Source organism: Semicossyphus pulcher, unplaced genomic scaffold (assembly GCF_022749685.1).
Source record: "Semicossyphus pulcher isolate SPU_LCO1_2020_fin unplaced genomic scaffold, fSemPul1.0.p SCAF_20, whole genome shotgun sequence".
In the NCBI taxonomy this organism is placed as follows: domain Eukaryota; kingdom Metazoa; phylum Chordata; class Actinopteri; order Labriformes; family Labridae; genus Semicossyphus; species Semicossyphus pulcher.
Genome location: NW_027211694.1, coordinates 21260773 through 21278000, shown reverse-complemented (window position 1 = coordinate 21278000; position 17228 = coordinate 21260773). Strand labels below are relative to the sequence as shown.

At 41.9% G+C, this 17228-nt stretch overlaps 1 protein-coding gene across 3 annotated transcripts in view; it reads left to right on the top strand.

The window, feature by feature from the left end:
- The window catches only part of sbf1 (SET binding factor 1), a 74807-nt gene that overhangs the window by 34653 nt on the left and 22926 nt on the right, over nucleotides 1-17228 (top strand). For 2 of the 3 annotated variants that reach the window (XM_069670933.1, XM_069670931.1), the window contains exons 6-17: nucleotides 1820-1849; nucleotides 4035-4140; nucleotides 5012-5144; nucleotides 5312-5420; nucleotides 6327-6440; nucleotides 14664-14741; nucleotides 15142-15255; nucleotides 15351-15479; nucleotides 15582-15680; nucleotides 15886-16093; nucleotides 16328-16440; nucleotides 16540-16689. In XM_069670933.1, the coding sequence (XP_069527034.1) occupies nucleotides 1820-1849; nucleotides 4035-4140; nucleotides 5012-5144; nucleotides 5312-5420; nucleotides 6327-6440; nucleotides 14664-14741; nucleotides 15142-15255; nucleotides 15351-15479; nucleotides 15582-15680; nucleotides 15886-16093; nucleotides 16328-16440; nucleotides 16540-16689 (1383 nt within the window). The remainder of the gene's footprint in view (nucleotides 1-1819; nucleotides 1850-4034; nucleotides 4141-5011; nucleotides 5145-5311; nucleotides 5421-6326; nucleotides 6441-14663; nucleotides 14742-15141; nucleotides 15256-15350; nucleotides 15480-15581; nucleotides 15681-15885; nucleotides 16094-16327; nucleotides 16441-16539; nucleotides 16690-17228) is intronic. The other variant, XM_069670932.1, reaches the window with a different exon arrangement.

Sequence of the window (17228 nt, the reverse complement as noted above, 5' to 3'; positions counted from 1 at the left end):
ACATTACAGGAACTCCTCTGTTTACAGTATCAGTTTGAGGACCTGTTACAGTTTTCAAACTGTCATATGATTTTGGGAAAGCTACAACGTGGTCAGATGTTTTCAGTTTTGATTTTAAACTACAGGAGCTTCATAAATTGTCACGTATCACATCAGAGTTTCTGTTTCGGTGAAGGTTAAAGGAGTTCATATATCTGATGTGATAGACAAAAGCAAACATTGTGCTCTATGAGTGTCATCCTTTGTACCTTTATAGTGTGTGTAAAACAAATGAGTGACATGCACTAGAGTAGCAGCATAATCAGCATACTTTTCTTTCCCTTCTATTACTATTTCTAAGAAAGTATAATTATAAGAACTAGAAATATGATGACTGACTCAAGTCATTTACAGATACAGCTGGTCAGTGCAATCTTCAATTAAGTTAAATTAAGCCTTAATTTAATCTACCTGCATCAAACTTTTTTTTAATGTTTAGTTTTAATATTTATTCCAATCTTCTTGTTCCTTGAATCCTAGTGTTTGTTGCTTCCGTGCAGGCTTTGACTAAGTTATCTGAAGTTTGCACAGATTACATTAATAAATTACTGCTGTTGCGTTTTTTACCAGCAGGGCTTTTGTTGCACTTCCAGTGTCTTATCTAGTGTGGCACCACAAATGACAGGAAATCCCGAGCGCCTCGCACACTGAGGTGAAATGAAAACAGTGCGCATGAATAAGGTAGATGTCATGAACAGTCTTGCTTTGCAATCATTGCCGGTGTGTGCTAGGGCTGCACAATTTTGAAGAAATATCTAATTGCAATTAGTTTGACTTTTATTGCAATTATTATTTCAATTTATTTCAATATTAAAGGGAACGATAATTTTTACATCAATATTCTCATTTTCATTGAAAAACATAATTTTTGCAGGGATCTGCACCAAACAAAGATGTTAAATACTTGCCTCTGTGTATGATGTGTAGGTCAGAACATCTCTGCAGAACTATATTTTAATTAAAATGGTATTTTGACACACATTTCATCTTTTACAAGCACTGCGCCTCCTGCGAGTTGAAAATTGCAGGAGGCCGTAATGCGATTGCAGCTCAGCTGAGCTCAGCGGAGTGGAGGAGAGATGTAGAGTTGAGGATGTTGCACTTGCTGTGGATGAAAGCTTTTCTGGTACAACCAGCTGTTCCAGGATTTGCAAATATTCCTCGATTATCCTTGATAACTATATTTGAGATCAGCTCAGGACATCCCGACACTTTTTTTGCCAGGATCTGACATAAAGTTTTTTCTTGCCCAGCCTCTGAACCTGATATTTTTACCTGCCACAGCCAACATTTACACAGTATTTGGAAGACTGCGTGTACTTATTTAATTCCCCGATAATTGCTACAATATATGACAAATATACCTAAAAGGATTTGTACCGTTGCTGCTCTCTCTCTCTCTCTCTCTCTCTCTCTCTCTCTCTCTCTCTCTCTCTCTCTCTCTCTCTCTCTCTCTGTTAATTTTAAGTCAGGAGTAAAATGACAGAATGGATCATCTGTTGCTGTTATTGTGCTGCAGAATGCTACATGATGTTTTGCACACGTGTCTCTCATGTCTACTGTTGCAGTCATCCTGTTTTTTTACACAGCCATCATCCTGCAGTCCATGTCTATCATGTTATTGTCTGTGCAGCTTCCCTGTTTTGCCATGCTGAAACATTACTGTCACATTGTTGTCATACGTGTGGGCATTGTGTGCCCTCACTCCTGTTGTTTCTAACCTCTGTCTTATCCTGCTGGGGTGTGTGTGTGTGTGTGTCTCTGCTGGGTGCTTGTGTAGCCGGGCCAGGAGGAGAGAGAGGAGAGTTTGGTACGCCAGCCTGACTTCATTCTCCCCTCGCACATCAACCAATCAGCTCTGAGCTTTCTCAGCCTTCTTTTCTCTAACCTTTCGCTCAGCTGATCCAGGCACACCTCCTTTTGTAGGAGAACCAATCAAAGCGCTTTGATACAGACTCAATATGTGACCAACAACTGATCAGTTGATCCACATTTTGCACACAGATTTTCCCTCTTATGCCATTGCTATTGCCATTATTAGTAACACTTACTCCCTGTACACCACCCTTCTTCTTCTGCGTGTCCACGTGAGGAGTTAAATTTGTTTTCGAATACATGAAGAAACACTTTTATCTGCTTCAGTATAGCGGCTTATGTACCCTTTAATACATGTTTATGCTCTGCTTATGAATTTCAAATGAAGGTAAAGGTATAGCCAGGTGGTTAAAAAGTTTGACACTCAACATAGCACACATCAGAGGTGGTACCTTCACAGCAAAGCCATGTGGTTATTCCATCCAAACACTGATTGAGCACACCTGATGATCAGATGTTGGATCACAGTATTGAGCTCGCCTGTGGTTGCTGACGCTATTGCTGCTGCTGTAGAGAGCATGAAAATAACGCTGCACTTTTCCCTTCCAGCCACACACAGCATTACTGACCCTGAACCGCTTTCAGATGGCGCTCGTATTCAGGAACACACGGCAAATCCAATCAAACCTGTTTACGAACCTTGAATGCCTTTTGTCAGATCAAATACGACTCAGATGTCTGCTTGTTACTCTTTCCTGAAATTTGATTTGTACACATTCATAGCAAAAATAACGAGTCCCAAATGTTCGATGTTTATCAGACATCATGTCCCCAAAGTTAACTGTCCTCAGTACACACGCAATCTCACCTCGGCCTCCTCTTGTGCTGCAAGCCCCCAAAGACCTTTCATTTTAGACATTGAATGGAAAGAAGTCATTATTTTAAAAATGAGCCCAACATTTTTATAAAGTATAAAAAATAAAGTGACAATCTCAAACATTTTCATTTAAATAAATGTCTAAGTCACTATCTATCGCCCAGCAGGGAGCGTTTTCCTTCAGCCAGCAGTGGTTGGTCTGCCAGAGAGGGTAGGCGGAGCTAAGCGGCTGCTTTTCCGCTCTCTGCAAGTGTTGCGAGTAAACAGTAATCTACTATGGCTGAACAAACAAAGAAAAGATGGATGACTACAGATACAACTTCAACAAGAAGTGAAAATCCAAAGAAACAAATTGGACGCTCAGATGAAGCAAACAGTCAGCGAAGAAAATCAAGAGTTACAACCGGAGCCAACCGTGGACGTCACACATGCAGCACCATAGGTGCCGCCAAAGAGAACGAAACTATGATCTTAGAGATAGCTTTAAAAAACACAATTAAATATAGACTATAAACGACTATAAACATGTGTATAACTCTGTCTGCTGGGGCTCGCTGACTCTGCAGACTCAGTCGTTCTGTATTGATTTATTTGTTGTAGTCTGAGTCATCCCCCTCTCTCTCTCTCTCTCTCTCTCCTATATTCTTGTTATCCAAACTACACACACAAATCAATATTTATTGTCTCTGTCTTCTGTCTGGAGCACAGACGACTTACTGTCTACAAACGTAATTTGGTTATCTGTAATGGAGGAAAGACTCAGTGAAGTAAAACTCAAAGTAATAATTTGTTTAATTCCTGTAAAAAGCCGTTAAGAAAGACTCAATCTTGTTACACATCTTATTTCAGATCAGATAAAATGTTAATTTTTTCCAGGTCACGCTTCACGGCCTAGAATGAATCATCTGTGCAGATTCCCCCTGATTAATCTTCCCCTCTGTGCTCACACCAGACCCCAGTGGAAAAATCGCCTGTGCATGACACCTGCCATGACGCAGGGATTTCTCTCTTTGATATGCTGCTGTTGTTTTGCAGTAAGGTGGTTGGCATGGAGTCCTGCCCAGCTCCATTCATTCTGATCAGCTAGAATGGCTTATGTTTGATTTGTGATGTAGCTGCTAAGCTCTTGGGATCTCTCTCCATCTCTCTGTCGCTGATCACGCTGCTCTCTGGACACGCACGACTCTTGATTAAACTGCTCGGTCAAACCCTGATTTTCTGACAAACAAGCATTTGTTCTTTGTTTTTCTCACCTCCTTTAAAATCCTTCTTTTGTCTCCTTCTCTCTTTTAACCTTTTATAGAGGACTATAACGTTAGGTGCTGGCGACCGGCAAGTCATCCAGACCCCCATCGATGACTCGCTTCCTGTCAGCGGCAGCAGCGTGGCCCAGCTCTTCAGACAGCTCGGTACGGCCTGCATAACATGCTCCCACACTTCTCATTTCAAGTAGTGTTTGCAATACAGTATATAGTAAGTATGCGATAAAAGTGTTTTTAACACTGATAGGCCCAGGTTGTTATTTGATGTGTCTAAAAACATGACAGAACGGATCCCTCCTCTTTTTGTTCAGGTAATATCAGCCCTTAAATTGCTCTCTTCAAAGCCACCAGACTCAATTGAACAAAGCAGTAATTCTACTATTACAGGATAAAGGAATTGCTTGTCTGCTGTTGCCTCTGTTTTGATCCAATACAATATTTGTGCAACACACAAAAACACAGACTAACTAACCAACTGAAGCGGCGCTAGATGAGCATAAAATTGCCCTTTTCGTCAATGGAGTTTGGTGGCTTTAAAAAGAGTGATGTAACTGCGTTCTGGTTTCAAAACAAGCATCTTAATCTGAACAACAAGGTCTATCTCTGTAGGGATCCTTTCTGTCATGTTATCAGACACCTAGAATAACAATCTGAGCCTGTCAGTGGCAAAAACAGGCACTTTTATTGGACGAATTTGGAACGGGAAACATTTGGCCCACATGTTACAAGCAGTACAGCCTGCTTTGAGGCTTCTGGCTGAAGCAACCTAGTGGAGCAGTTGTAAAACGTTTTGTACCTATAAATCATTTAGACCCCAAAATATGCAAAAAATAGTTGCAAGGTTAAAAAAAAAAAAACAGTTAATCTGTAATTTACTGAATTTAATTCATTGTGAATTATGATAAATGCAATGAATGACTCCTGAACACGTAACTTCTCCTTCTATCATATGACTATGAATTCAGTCTCTGTCCTGGACTCCCTGTGATGCCGTGTGGGTTCTCGGTTCCCCTTTCAGGTATCATCAACGTGTTGTATCTGTTCTGTGCCGCCCTGACGGAACATAAGATCCTCTTCCTGTCCAGCAGCTACCAGAGACTAACAGACGCCTGCAGGGGTCTGCTGGCCATCATGTTCCCCCTAAAATACAGGTGTGATTCCACTCCTCCTTCTCTCCATGCTGTGTCTTTCTGTGGCTGCTCTTTTTTTATATCAGGACCCATTTTTGTTTAGTTTATTAAGGGTAAAGCAGAGTAAAGCAGGATGGTTAATGTTGACACATGATGTGCTAAATCTCTTCCTGTTTGCGTCCTTGCAGCTTCACCTACGTTCCCATCCTGCCGGGGAAACTACTCGAGGTCCTGAGCACTCCCACTCCCTTCATCATCGGTGTCAATTCATTCTTTCGCTCGGAGACACAAGAACTGGTGGGTTCTCATCACTACAAAACTAATAATCTCTATTTACAGATTATACATAGAAATGTCAATCAAAGGCTCAAAGAGTCTAGAAATGTTGCGTGTAGGAACCTTTTAAAGCGGTAAATCAGTGAACTGGCCCTTTATGTAGAAGATTGGCTGGAACACCTGCTGCCAGTTTTCATCTGATGAAAAGAAATGTGAGATCATAAAAACGGAAATTATTGAACCATACTTTAATAAACTTGCTCTACAAAGGGACGCTTTTAAATTCAGATAAAGGATGCCACAACATGTCCATGAAGGACAGTGTTATGTTGTAATTTTCATCCTTTGCTGCTCTGACATTGATGTAAGTTTAATACCAACTCTCAGTGACCCATTCAGCAATGGTTCATCTGTCTTTTAATAAACTGCCAGCACGTATCTGTTACCTGCCTGTCTCTATACATTATAATACAATACTCTTTACAAGGTTTGCCAACATAAATGATACCAACATACACAACAATAATTACAGTCCAGATCTCCTGATCAAAGACGATAATGTGCTGCTGTCTTATTAAAACCTGATGAGAGTCTAATGAACACTCCTGTTAGACATCTCTGACCGCCTGCTGCTGCTCGATGGAGCCCTGATGGAGCCCTGATGGAGCCTTTATTTCACATGACAAGAAACCTCTGTTCGGAACAGTAGACACGCCTCCATGGAAGACTAGACGTCAGGGTCAGGGGTCAGAGGTTAGCGTTTGGGCAGCCTTTCCTGCCGTCAGTGGGGAAATGTGAATGTGTGTTTTGTCTAATTAGCAGCTGCTGACTGATACAATTTCATCTTTCAGCTCATGTGTCTTACTGCGACACTTTTAATAACTATGTCAGACGCGGGTTTATGCGTACGTGTTTGTGTGTTTTCAGTTGGACGTGATCATCGCAGACCTGGACGGCGGTACGGTGACCATCCCCGAGTGTGTCCACATCTCCCTGCTGCCTGAGCCGCTCCTCCAGCAGACGCAGACGGTGCTCTCCATGGTAAGAGCTGCAGCCCACACTCTGAACACGCCTGTAATTCAACACTGTTACTGAGCACTGGGAAGTCTCATTAACATCCCGTGGGTGGTTTCTCACAGGCACTAAATTCCCCGGTGGAACTTTACGGGCGGAGATGCCAGGAAGCTTTTCGAGGGTTGTTTTCTTCCTCTTTTTTTTTGCAGAACTCTTTCAGGGTTCATTTTGGAATTAAGAAGACATGTTTGCATATTTTTAAGTTGAAGTGTGGTTTTAAACGTGCGCCCTGTTTTTTTTATCAGGTTTAACTGACTAAAAGGTATAAAAAGTTCTGGAATTGATCCAGTAGATTCAGCTGGCAGATGCTAAACAGGCTATAAGGGCTGCAACATAATCCCTGATCCCTGCCGATCAAAGCATAGCAACTTGAAGTGCTTGTCACTAACACACTCAAGTTGTTGAAGTGTCTGACCACATTGCAGAAAGGATCCCTACAGAGAAAGAGCTTTTTGGGTGTGATGTTTTTTAAAATCCGAAACAGATGTAACATCTCCCGCTTCAGACCCACCAGTCATTTTACCTCATAGAACAAGTGAGTTGCTGGTCTGCTGCCGCCTCAAGCAGTCAGTTAGTCCCTCCAGGATTTCACCGGTAATTTCAGTGATTGTTGCTGCCTAAAATGTCTGATTTCGCAGCAACTTTTAAAAAAAAGTTGCAATGAAAGTTGCTGTGTTTTGAGGCTTTTTTTCTGTGCAACACATTACACATCTACATTTCGTGCTCGACCTTCATCAGGCGAAACCTGATGGGAGCTTTGGCCTGATGTGTTTTCTGCAAGTGTGCGGGACTTTACTTGCAATAACACAGAAAGTAAACACAGTAAAATCCTATCTGTTTTTATTCCTGCACTTCACAGTTGAAGTCATATCAATCACTTCAAATAATGCCAGCTCATATCAAGCTCTGTTCTGCCTCCTCCAGCACTGCGGCGTCTATTCTGAGAAATACTTTTATCTGTTTAAGTGTGTAAACAGATCATTTTCCTGCTTCCTTATTCTCTGTTTGATATCAGCAGAAAGCATCTTACCTGCTTCCCTTTATCTGTTTATGATGTATATTTTTATGACTAATGTGACTCATTTAAATGAAGTTCTGTTATGTAAGTTACGCACAACACTGCAGGAAGAGGTCGTCAGTTTATGGTTAATATGCTGGATAAACTGTAAATAGTTACGATTGCAGTCACGTGTAAAACATAACAAGGAAAAAGGTGAAACCAGTGGGTTTTTAGTCATGTTTGATTTTATCTCTCTGGGATAAAATGATAAAGATGCACGTACGCATCCTGCTGATTCACCGTCTCATGATGTGAAGAGTTGTTAACAGTTTACTGCTAAAAATAGTGATGAATTTACAGCGCTCATAAGAAGTATTTACTACCCTTTGCTGTTTACCATTTTATTCTTTTAGTGTGCTGAGTAACTGGATGTAATTTGTGACAACCAGGAAGCATGACGAAGAATCTTAGCCCTGCTAGTGCCTCTGTGAAGCTGTAATTCCTTTAAATGCACACATCAGGTTGTTGTGCAGACACGCTGCTCTTTAATGTAAAAACAGAAACAAATGAGTGTCTGCGTACTGTGTTTATGCAACACATAAATAAAATGGTGTGAAATAGAGTTGGTGAAGAAAGTATTTGGCATTAATAGTGGCTGACACACTATTTGACTCTAACCAAAGCTCTGCATCGATTGTTACAGCTAAGTCGGACTCCACCTCTCTCTGGACGTGTGCAGCCCTCGCTTTGAGGCTCCATCCATCAACAGAAAATACATTATTGATCTGAACCCTCATGTAGCAGCTTTTCTACATCACTTAACATAGGTAGAGTCATTTTAGGTCCAAGAGTGGTTTTAAAGGGCCAGTTCACAGATTTTCACCCTCAGTCCTATCACGCTTTTATGGGGAGCTAACGCCATTATGTTAGGAAAAAAATACTGTTTGGCTCTGTGCCTTTGGAGGACGCTATCCGCTTCTCCAATGAGCCCTGGAAAACCTCCACCAGACTACGTAAAACGCGTCATCTGGCGATCTCCGATGTCATGTCTCGTTCAAAATCGTCAGGTTTGAAATGTAGACTGCAGACCTGGAGATTTTTTAGACGATCCACCGGTATATTCTCGTTGTATTTCGGATTCTGTCCCGCTCTGAGTCGTTGCCTGCAGTGAAACGGTAGTATTTCACTCCAGCGTCTCTCGCTGGGCCGTTCCTTTCAGAGCGAGGGGCGCAATGCATGCTGGGTGTTGTAGGAATGTAGAATGGGCGAAACCACGAGCTGTTTGTACAACACTTCCAGAATCCTGTCATCCAGAGTCATGAGCAGGAATTCATTCCATCTCAAAGGTGTTTTGGGTGACAGACCAGCTTCTAGTCCAAGACTGTGGACCTTATACCATTTTTTAATTAACTGTATTGTTTGTTTTTCTTTGATGGATTCATGGCAGCCTCTTTTTAACACCTTGGTCGGGGACCACAGATTGAAAACACTAATTAAGTCACATTATCCCTTTTAAAATGAGCTCAAATCAAACTCAACTATGTTGTAAAAAAAAGCACAAACTCAACAGAAATAATCATTAAAGGGGATTAACGAAGCTGCACTCTGCCAGTTATAGTGTTACGTGCCCAAGGGTCTTTTAGGAACTTAAAACAGTTACATTCATCTAAATTAACTTCATTAGTAAAATACTGAGTACACATAAAGTTAAATATAACGATGACAGTCAGGGGGATTTTTACTTTTACTGGAGATCGGCTCACTAAGTTGGGGAAAAACACCTGCAGCTGATGCTGATGTTCTCTGTGTCTCTCTGTCAGCATTATTTCAGGGTTAAAAATAATTTATCTCTAAATTAAATGGATTACTTCCTGTTATTATAAAAAGTCATGGTTGGAAAATCCCTCTGTGTGGTAAAAGTCTTGTCTTCCTGGTACTACTGTTTTATGGCTGTTGTGATTGTAGTCACGTTTAAAACATGATGAAACACTTTGACCCTTGTCTGATTACTGTACGAGGCACGCGCGGGAGCTTCTGGTAAACGATTGACAGACTTGTGTTTGTTTTGGAGAAGCTGGAGCTGGCATCGATTGCTCTGTCTCAGCTCAGGACGCATGCCAAGTGTGTGTTTGGATGCTTTCAGGAGCCACAATTTGGGAATCAGACTCGATCTTCCCACGAACTCTCGACGCGTTTGAAATATTTATAATTTAAGAAATGCTGAAGATGAAGTCTCTGTTTCTCTGCAGACACTTAAATAATGGAAAAACTGCAGATCTTGTTTTATTTCAGAGTCAGCTGTCTCAATTTGTCACATTAGTTACAAACTGCTGCTCAAAACATAAAAAATAATACCTGAAATAATGAAATATAATTACAAGTTTTTGAGGCCAGGCCACTGACGTTGTGTTGCCGGAATATAAATGATCTTCAAAGATGTCTTGCAGTCTGTACTCTCTTTATTTTTGCATACATTTGTGGAGATTTGTTTCTTTTTTTTTTACATTAAAGGTTTAATCTGGAAGATTCTCATTGAAATAAATGTCTGTTAAGTCACTATCTATCGCTGAACACAATGGTGACTGAGCCTATGGCCCACTGATGAAAGCCTTTGCATTTGCAGTATTACAGACTGGGTGTCTGGGTCGACTTTCACGGAAAAAATCCCAAGCGGCGCCCAGTTAGTGACGCGTTTTCCATCAGCCAGCAGTGGTTGGTCTGCCAGAGAGGGTAGGCGGAGCTAAGCGGCTGCTTTTCCGCTCTCTGCAAGTGTTGCGAGTAAACAGTAATCTACTATGGCTGAACAAACAAAGAAAAGATGGATGACTACAGATACAACTTCAACAAGAAGTGAAAATCCAAAGAAGAAGAAACAAACTCGACGCTCAGATGAAGCAAACAGTCTGAAAAGGAAAGCGACCGTCAGCCAGGAAAATCAAGAGTTACAACCGGAGCAGACCGTGGACGTCACACATGCAGCACTGTCTGGATATCTGGGAAGTGTGCTCCCGCAATTACCGTTAATCATCATCGGTGCCGCCAAAGAGAACGAAACTGAGATCTTTGAGATTAGCACTTTGAAGAGCACAGCTTTGTCTGCACAACAACTATCCTGATGTGTGTATTTAGCTGCATTACAGCTTTACAGGGGCACAAGCATGGCTAAGATTGTTAGTCATGCTTACTTGTTGTCACTTTCATAAAAACCAAATGACATCCACAGTTATTCAGGGCACTAAAAGAATAAAATGGTAAAAAGCAAAGGAGTAAATACTTCTTACGCGCGCTGTAAATTCTTTAAATAAAAACAGCATCATCACTGTTTACAGCAGGAGACTGTTAACTCAGCACGTCATGAGACGGTGAATCAGCAGGAGTTTTTCCCCTTTTCCGTATGTGTTTTACATGCGACAGCAATCATAACTATTTAGTATATCCAGCATATTAACCATAAACTGACGACAACTTCCTACAGTGTTGTGCGTAACTTACATAACAGAACTTCATAAAATGAGCGTCAGCAGCATCATCACACATTTGTCATAAACATATACATCGTAAACAATTAAATCACAACTATTTACAGTTTATCCAGCATATTTACCGTAAGCTGACGACCACTTCCTGCCGTGTTGTGAGTAACTTACATAACAGATAAATCATAACAATTTAAGTTTAAGTGTCTGACAACATTTTAGTTATTACTTATGTAACACACACAGAAGACAAGCAACTCCTGTGTCATCGCATTACATCAATGAATCTGCAAAAAGGATCAAACTCTTTTCACACGGCGTTGCAGAAGCAAAACGTGTGTGAGGTGAAAACAAACAGCGCGTGCTTCAAATACACACACACACACACACTGCGCTGTTCCACCCAGCCGCCTGTGCTGTTTACACAGACGCTCCTCTGTTACTACGTCCGACGCTCAGAGGCGGAACGACTTCGCCCCACCATTCTGCCTCCGTGCGTTCTACATGGTTGACAGAACGTAACAGAGGCTAATAATCCCGCCTTGAACTGGCAGTAGGCAGGGGCTTTTGACTGGAGCTCTCTTGGACCTGATTGGTCCTGGGTCAGTTAATATCTTAAAGGTATTGAGTAACATTACTCAGCCATTTTGATTAAAACATTACCTTATAAAGAACTAAAATAACAAATCATAAAAGAGGTAAAACGACAAATTAAGAACCAGATAATACCAACAACACCTTAAGAAACAAAACAGTCAGTTTTGCCCCCTTAATTTACACCAAGCCAATGAAATATTAAACAAGTGTACATTTAAAAAAGTCAAATTTTAGCTTCTTAAAAAGTGTGTGATTGTTGTTGCATACAGTCAGTGAAAGATCTTCAGGCGATCGTCTCTTAACTTTTGATTATGAACTTGTAGAAAATATGAAAAACTTTTTTTTTAAAGATTTTAAACTTGTAAACTTCCGACTTCAGCTGTGTCAGACTCTGCTCCTCACAGCGAAACAACGCCTTCATCATAACTCATCTAAACACAGCCGTCTTTATTGTTTTGGATCAATAGTTTATGTTCACTCAGCGCAGACGGCAATCTGCCGCCATCTGCCTCCTCCTTATCTGCTAACACACAGACACAATTCTCCTGAACAACCTTGTGATGTGCTTCTTTTATCTAAATGATTTCCTTTTAATTGTTTTATTATCTTCAGTTTATCTTTGCTGATGTCCTTCGTTTTAAACAAGTCAGTTAAAAGTGTGTGACGAGGTGGCTTGGTGCGGGGAAATAAACCACAGATGCCTGATTAAGTGTAGTTTCACAGGTCCTATAAAGATGTTATGGCTGTGTCAAGCCTTTTTTCTGCATAGTCTCATTCCTGTAAAGTCAGTTACACTTTTGCTGGTAACCCCGTAAAAAAAACCCCAGAAGGATGTCAAAAGTACGGTGGCTGGCAAGGGCGAGGCCTGGGACACTTTTGCTGCGTTGCCTGGATTTGCAGAGTTTTTCTTGTGCATGTGTTTTCAGGGTTTGTGTGTTTTTCACTTTGCATCGTTTCTGCATTTGCAGCGCGTTTGACGTTAATGCATTTATTTCAGCTTTTTGCAGCACATAATTTCATTTGCAGCGTGTTTCTGTCGTTGCATTTATTTTTGACTTTTGCATGAGGTTCTGTGTTTGCAGCCTGTTTCTTCTAATGGAAACCGTTTGATCCGTTGCCGCGCGATTGCTCTTGTCGGGGCTGTAGGTGCCGCCAAAGAGAACCAAACTGAGATCTTTGAGATTATAACATTAGCCAACACAGCAATGTGAAGAGCAAACATGAGGGGCTTTATGTGCCTTGTTTGAAGAGAGGACAGTGGATAGAGCCAGAAACAGGGGAAGAGAGAGCGGCGATGACACGCTGTTGAACCTGTTGCTGACGCATTGAGGACTATAGTCTGTAAATGGTCGCCGATTTAACCGCTTAGCCAAACCGGCGCCAACACTTCGACTTTTCTAAATCCAAAATAATTCCTTGATAGATTGCTGTTATTTTCTTCAACCACATTTTCCTTGCTCCTCTTACTTCCCTCAAACATATCGCTGACTATCTTTGCAGTCGCAACACATTGACACAAACTAATCTAAGGGTAGCTGAGGGCTTGCTGGGCTTTCATTTAATTGGCCAAATAGTGTGAATGCATGGAGCACGCATCCACGGCTCCATTTAACAGGTCAGATGTTTGCATGCTGAGTGAATAAATGGAGCATGTATGCAAATAGTTAGTGAAAGATAGAACAGATCTGGAGGTTTAAAAATGTGTTCAGTCCCTGCAGCAGCTTTTCAATGTGTGCTAAAGTGTCCTCGGGCAAGACTCTGAACCTCGACCCGCTAACCAGGGCTTCTGATGACAAGGATCAAAACAAACATGTCTGATACACAAATAGAAGTGATTTGATTGTGAAATCTCGGGTCATGCTACTTGTTTTGTATTTCCCGTCACTGGTTGCTCTGTGTGCTTTATGACTTTTAACCCGGAGACTTCTGTGTGTCGTGGTCGACGCTCTGCACTGATGGGAGAGAGCTGGATAAGAGCCACAGAGAAGTTCACTGGGTTATCGGCCAGCAGACAGCAACACAGACTTATTCAAAGTTATATCACCCTGTCCGACCAGCTCGCAGAGGTGGTTCAGACCTCTTACACTCAAACAGGACTCAAGGAAAACTGATCTGTGGGGTTCGAGAAGCGGGTCTTTTATTTACTGGTCTTTGTAATGCTGGTTTGGGCGAAGGTAAAGAGAACGATGATGCTGTAGATTGTTGGGAAGCAACCGTGAACCCGGGCTTAGCTGCTGTGCTCCTCTTACGGTGAGACAAATTAAATGTCATGTAGTGACCTGAGAGCGAAGGCTGATTCTGAGGTAGTGTTTGTTGATCCGGCTCTGGATAAGTTCCTGCAGCTACTGTGTCGTTCATCTTGCTGTAACACGAAATGTCTTAATAGTTTTGTTTCCTCAAATCTAGACAAAAAAAATCTGTCTGTACACAAGAATGAGGGTTTGTTTGGTACAAGAACAATCATACTCTAAATGGCAGCATCTTTCAAAGACAAATTTGATCAACATGTCCGGGTTTAATAACATTCCTGCATAAAAAATAACCAAAGCTTAGTGTTTGATACAGGAATGTTTTCTTTTAAGTAGATAGGTTAGTGTAAAATGAAAAGTAGGGTGAAAGTTGTACAAGTAGTATTATTGCATTAGCTATTTATATGCTGATTAGTTTTTCAATGTTTTTAACCATTTTGCCCAGGAAATGACAGAAAATAGTTAAAATCGCTGTTACAATTTACATTTTTTACTCCAAAAAACAGTTTTTTTTTCGAAGACATTTAGTTAACAATCATACATGACAAATATAAAATCAAAACACTTTTACAAAATACAAACAGCCTGTCTTTGATATCTTTGCTTTTTTTTTATTAAAGAGCACACAGGTGTTTTGACAGGTGATTGCTTGTTAGTGCATTGCATAAATAAAAAAGCAACGTCAAGATGTACTAATGATGTGGAACATAACTGTGATGTTGAAGCAAAGCATATCTTAAGTTGTTTATGTCATGTTGTGATCTGATCCTACCTGAGGTCATTGTTCCGTCACTAGATTCCTCTCAGGAGTTTGTTGCAGCAGGAGGACGAAATTTAGTCATTAATGTTGACTTCATGTTTGTTTTAGGTTTTGGATCCAGAGCTGGATATTGCTGATCAAGCCTTCCCCCCTCCCTCCACGCAACCCTCTGCGCTTAAGATCCAGGTAAGAAAGACGGGAAGTCTTCAAAGTCTCATATGTGTTTGAATTTTTGATAATATTAAAGTTTCTTGTGAGAAATTAATCACAGCACAGCAAGTGTACGGTTCTTTACCTCGACCTTTAAAGTCTGCACAGTGACACAATCTGAGCACAGCATCATGAGCTTTAAGAGGGCTCATGAGAGAGAGCTAAGAGATGTCAGCAGACTAAGCTCTTGTTGCCGTGTCCGCTGAACTGATATTGATTTTAAATGATTGCATCATATCTGTCTAAGACTTGCGTACTTGCTGATTTCACATTTAAGGCTGAATCTAAGAGTTTCCAACTCTGGTATCAGGACGACTCTTAATAATGTGACTGTTTTAGTAAATGTTCTTTAACTGGACCGCTGTGTGTGTTTCAGGATAAGGAGATCCGGGGAGTTTTCCTGTGGCTGTTCGCTCGGCTCTTCCAGGGCTATCGCTGGTGTTTACACATCATCCGCATCCACCCAGAACCAGTGATCCGCTTCCATAAGGTCTGTAAACAACACTGCGTGTGATAGCAACGCATCTGTGTGTTCTAATGAGAAGAAGAGTCCTGACAAGTTTCCTGTACCGTGTTTCTCCACAGGCGGCCTTCCTGGGTCAGAGGGCGCTGTCCGAGGACGACTTCCTCATGAAGGTGTTGGACGGCATGGCGTTTGCTGGCTTCGTGTCAGAGAGAGGGCCTCCGTACAGAGCCACAGACCTGTTTGATGAAGTGAGTGTGTCTGACAGCACTTTGGAAAGATGAATGATCTTCTGTGGCTCCGATATGATGCTGAAATCTGAGGGTAATCACATGTTCGTTCTGTTTCTGCAGCTGGTGGCCAATCAGGTAGAGCGGATACGACAAGAGGAGACGTGTCCGCAAAAAGTGATGAACCACGTCAAGGAGCTGGCTGAGCAGCTCTTCAAGAACGTACGTTCTCTCATAGCTCTTACTTACCTGTTATCCTGCAGGATTCCAATAATCCTCTCCCCTTTCTTCTCACTTCTTTGCTCAAGTTTATCTTGTAACTTTCCTTAATCTTTCTTAAAGCCCTATTTCTGTTCGGTGCTTCTCCGTATTGAACTGTTTTTCGGTCCCCCATATAATTCCCTGATTGTCTTTCCCTCCCCTGCAGGAGAATCCGTACCCCGCTGTGGCGATGCACAAAGTCCAGCGGCCGTCAGAAAACAGTCAGACGACTGCACATAATCAGACTCAGTTCCCCTCGTTGGACGACGTGGCGGTGCAGCTCTTCATCGACCACGCTGCAGCCAAGCTCAAAAGTGCACCTCCTGTGGTCAAGGCGGAGCTCAAGGGCATGGTGCCGTCTGGACCCCCACTGGGTGAGCTGCAATTATTATAAGATTATAATCTACACTTTAAAAGTTTTTATTAAAATGACTGAACAAAGTGTAGATTTGTAACTTCACATGAAGTCGAACATCTTCCCTTCCACCTCAAACTTCCTGTTTGAACTTTGCGCTGCGACAGCCCGTCTCTCAGCGTGTGTTTAATGGGGTCGGGTCTCCGTGCTGCAGTGATGAATGAGTCTGATCACTTCTCCCTCGTCTCTGCAGGAGACATCGTGGACAGGAACGGCAGCGTGATGGCCAACAGCGCCCGCCGGCTGGAGGTGGTCAGGAACTGCATCACGTACATCTTTGACAACAAGATGCTGGAGGCCAAGAAGGTAAGAGAGAGAGACGGAGGAGAACACTGCAATATTAGATGTCCATGAAGTGACAGTGTCTGTGATGAAGCCACTGTTGTTTTCTTCTCCTCCCTCCAGCTGATGCCGGCTGTATTGCGGGCGTTAAAAGGTCGTGCAGCCCGGATTTGTTTGACCCAGGAGCTGAACCAGCACGTCCTGCAGAACCGAGCTGTTCTGGACGACCAGCAGTTTGACTACATCGTCCGTATGATGAACTGCACCCTACAGGTAGAGCCTGCAGATACTAGAATATCCTAGAATACTTTGACTTGATTTTTGTTTGCAAAAAAACCCACTTCCCTAACTTCAGTTCCTTTTTAATGACGCTAAAGAGGAAGTAATTCAGAGGATGTAACACATCGAATCTAACTAAAGAGTTCACACATGTACTGCTTAAAGATATAAAGTATTAGCCAGATATTGACAGACACATTTGTAGATACCATTAGATTTCCAAGGGGTGTTTTCAAGCTCAGCAAAAGCTTTAAGTTCGAATGGTAGCTCCTTTTTCAGAGAGGATATACCTCCAATTAGACGTGGGCGCTACACCGGTTTTCAAACCGTCACCGGTGTCACGTTCTGCCACGACATGGATTTTGCAATACCGTCATTACCAGGATAAACACAGGGGAGATTTACCTCCCCCAACAACGATGACCTACGTGTATTAATATGTCTGTAAACGTATTTTAAAAATCTTTTAAGTGCAGCTGTGTAGTGCCGATGTCATGTCGGGCGGGACAAGCCGCTGTGTGCAGTTACAGCAG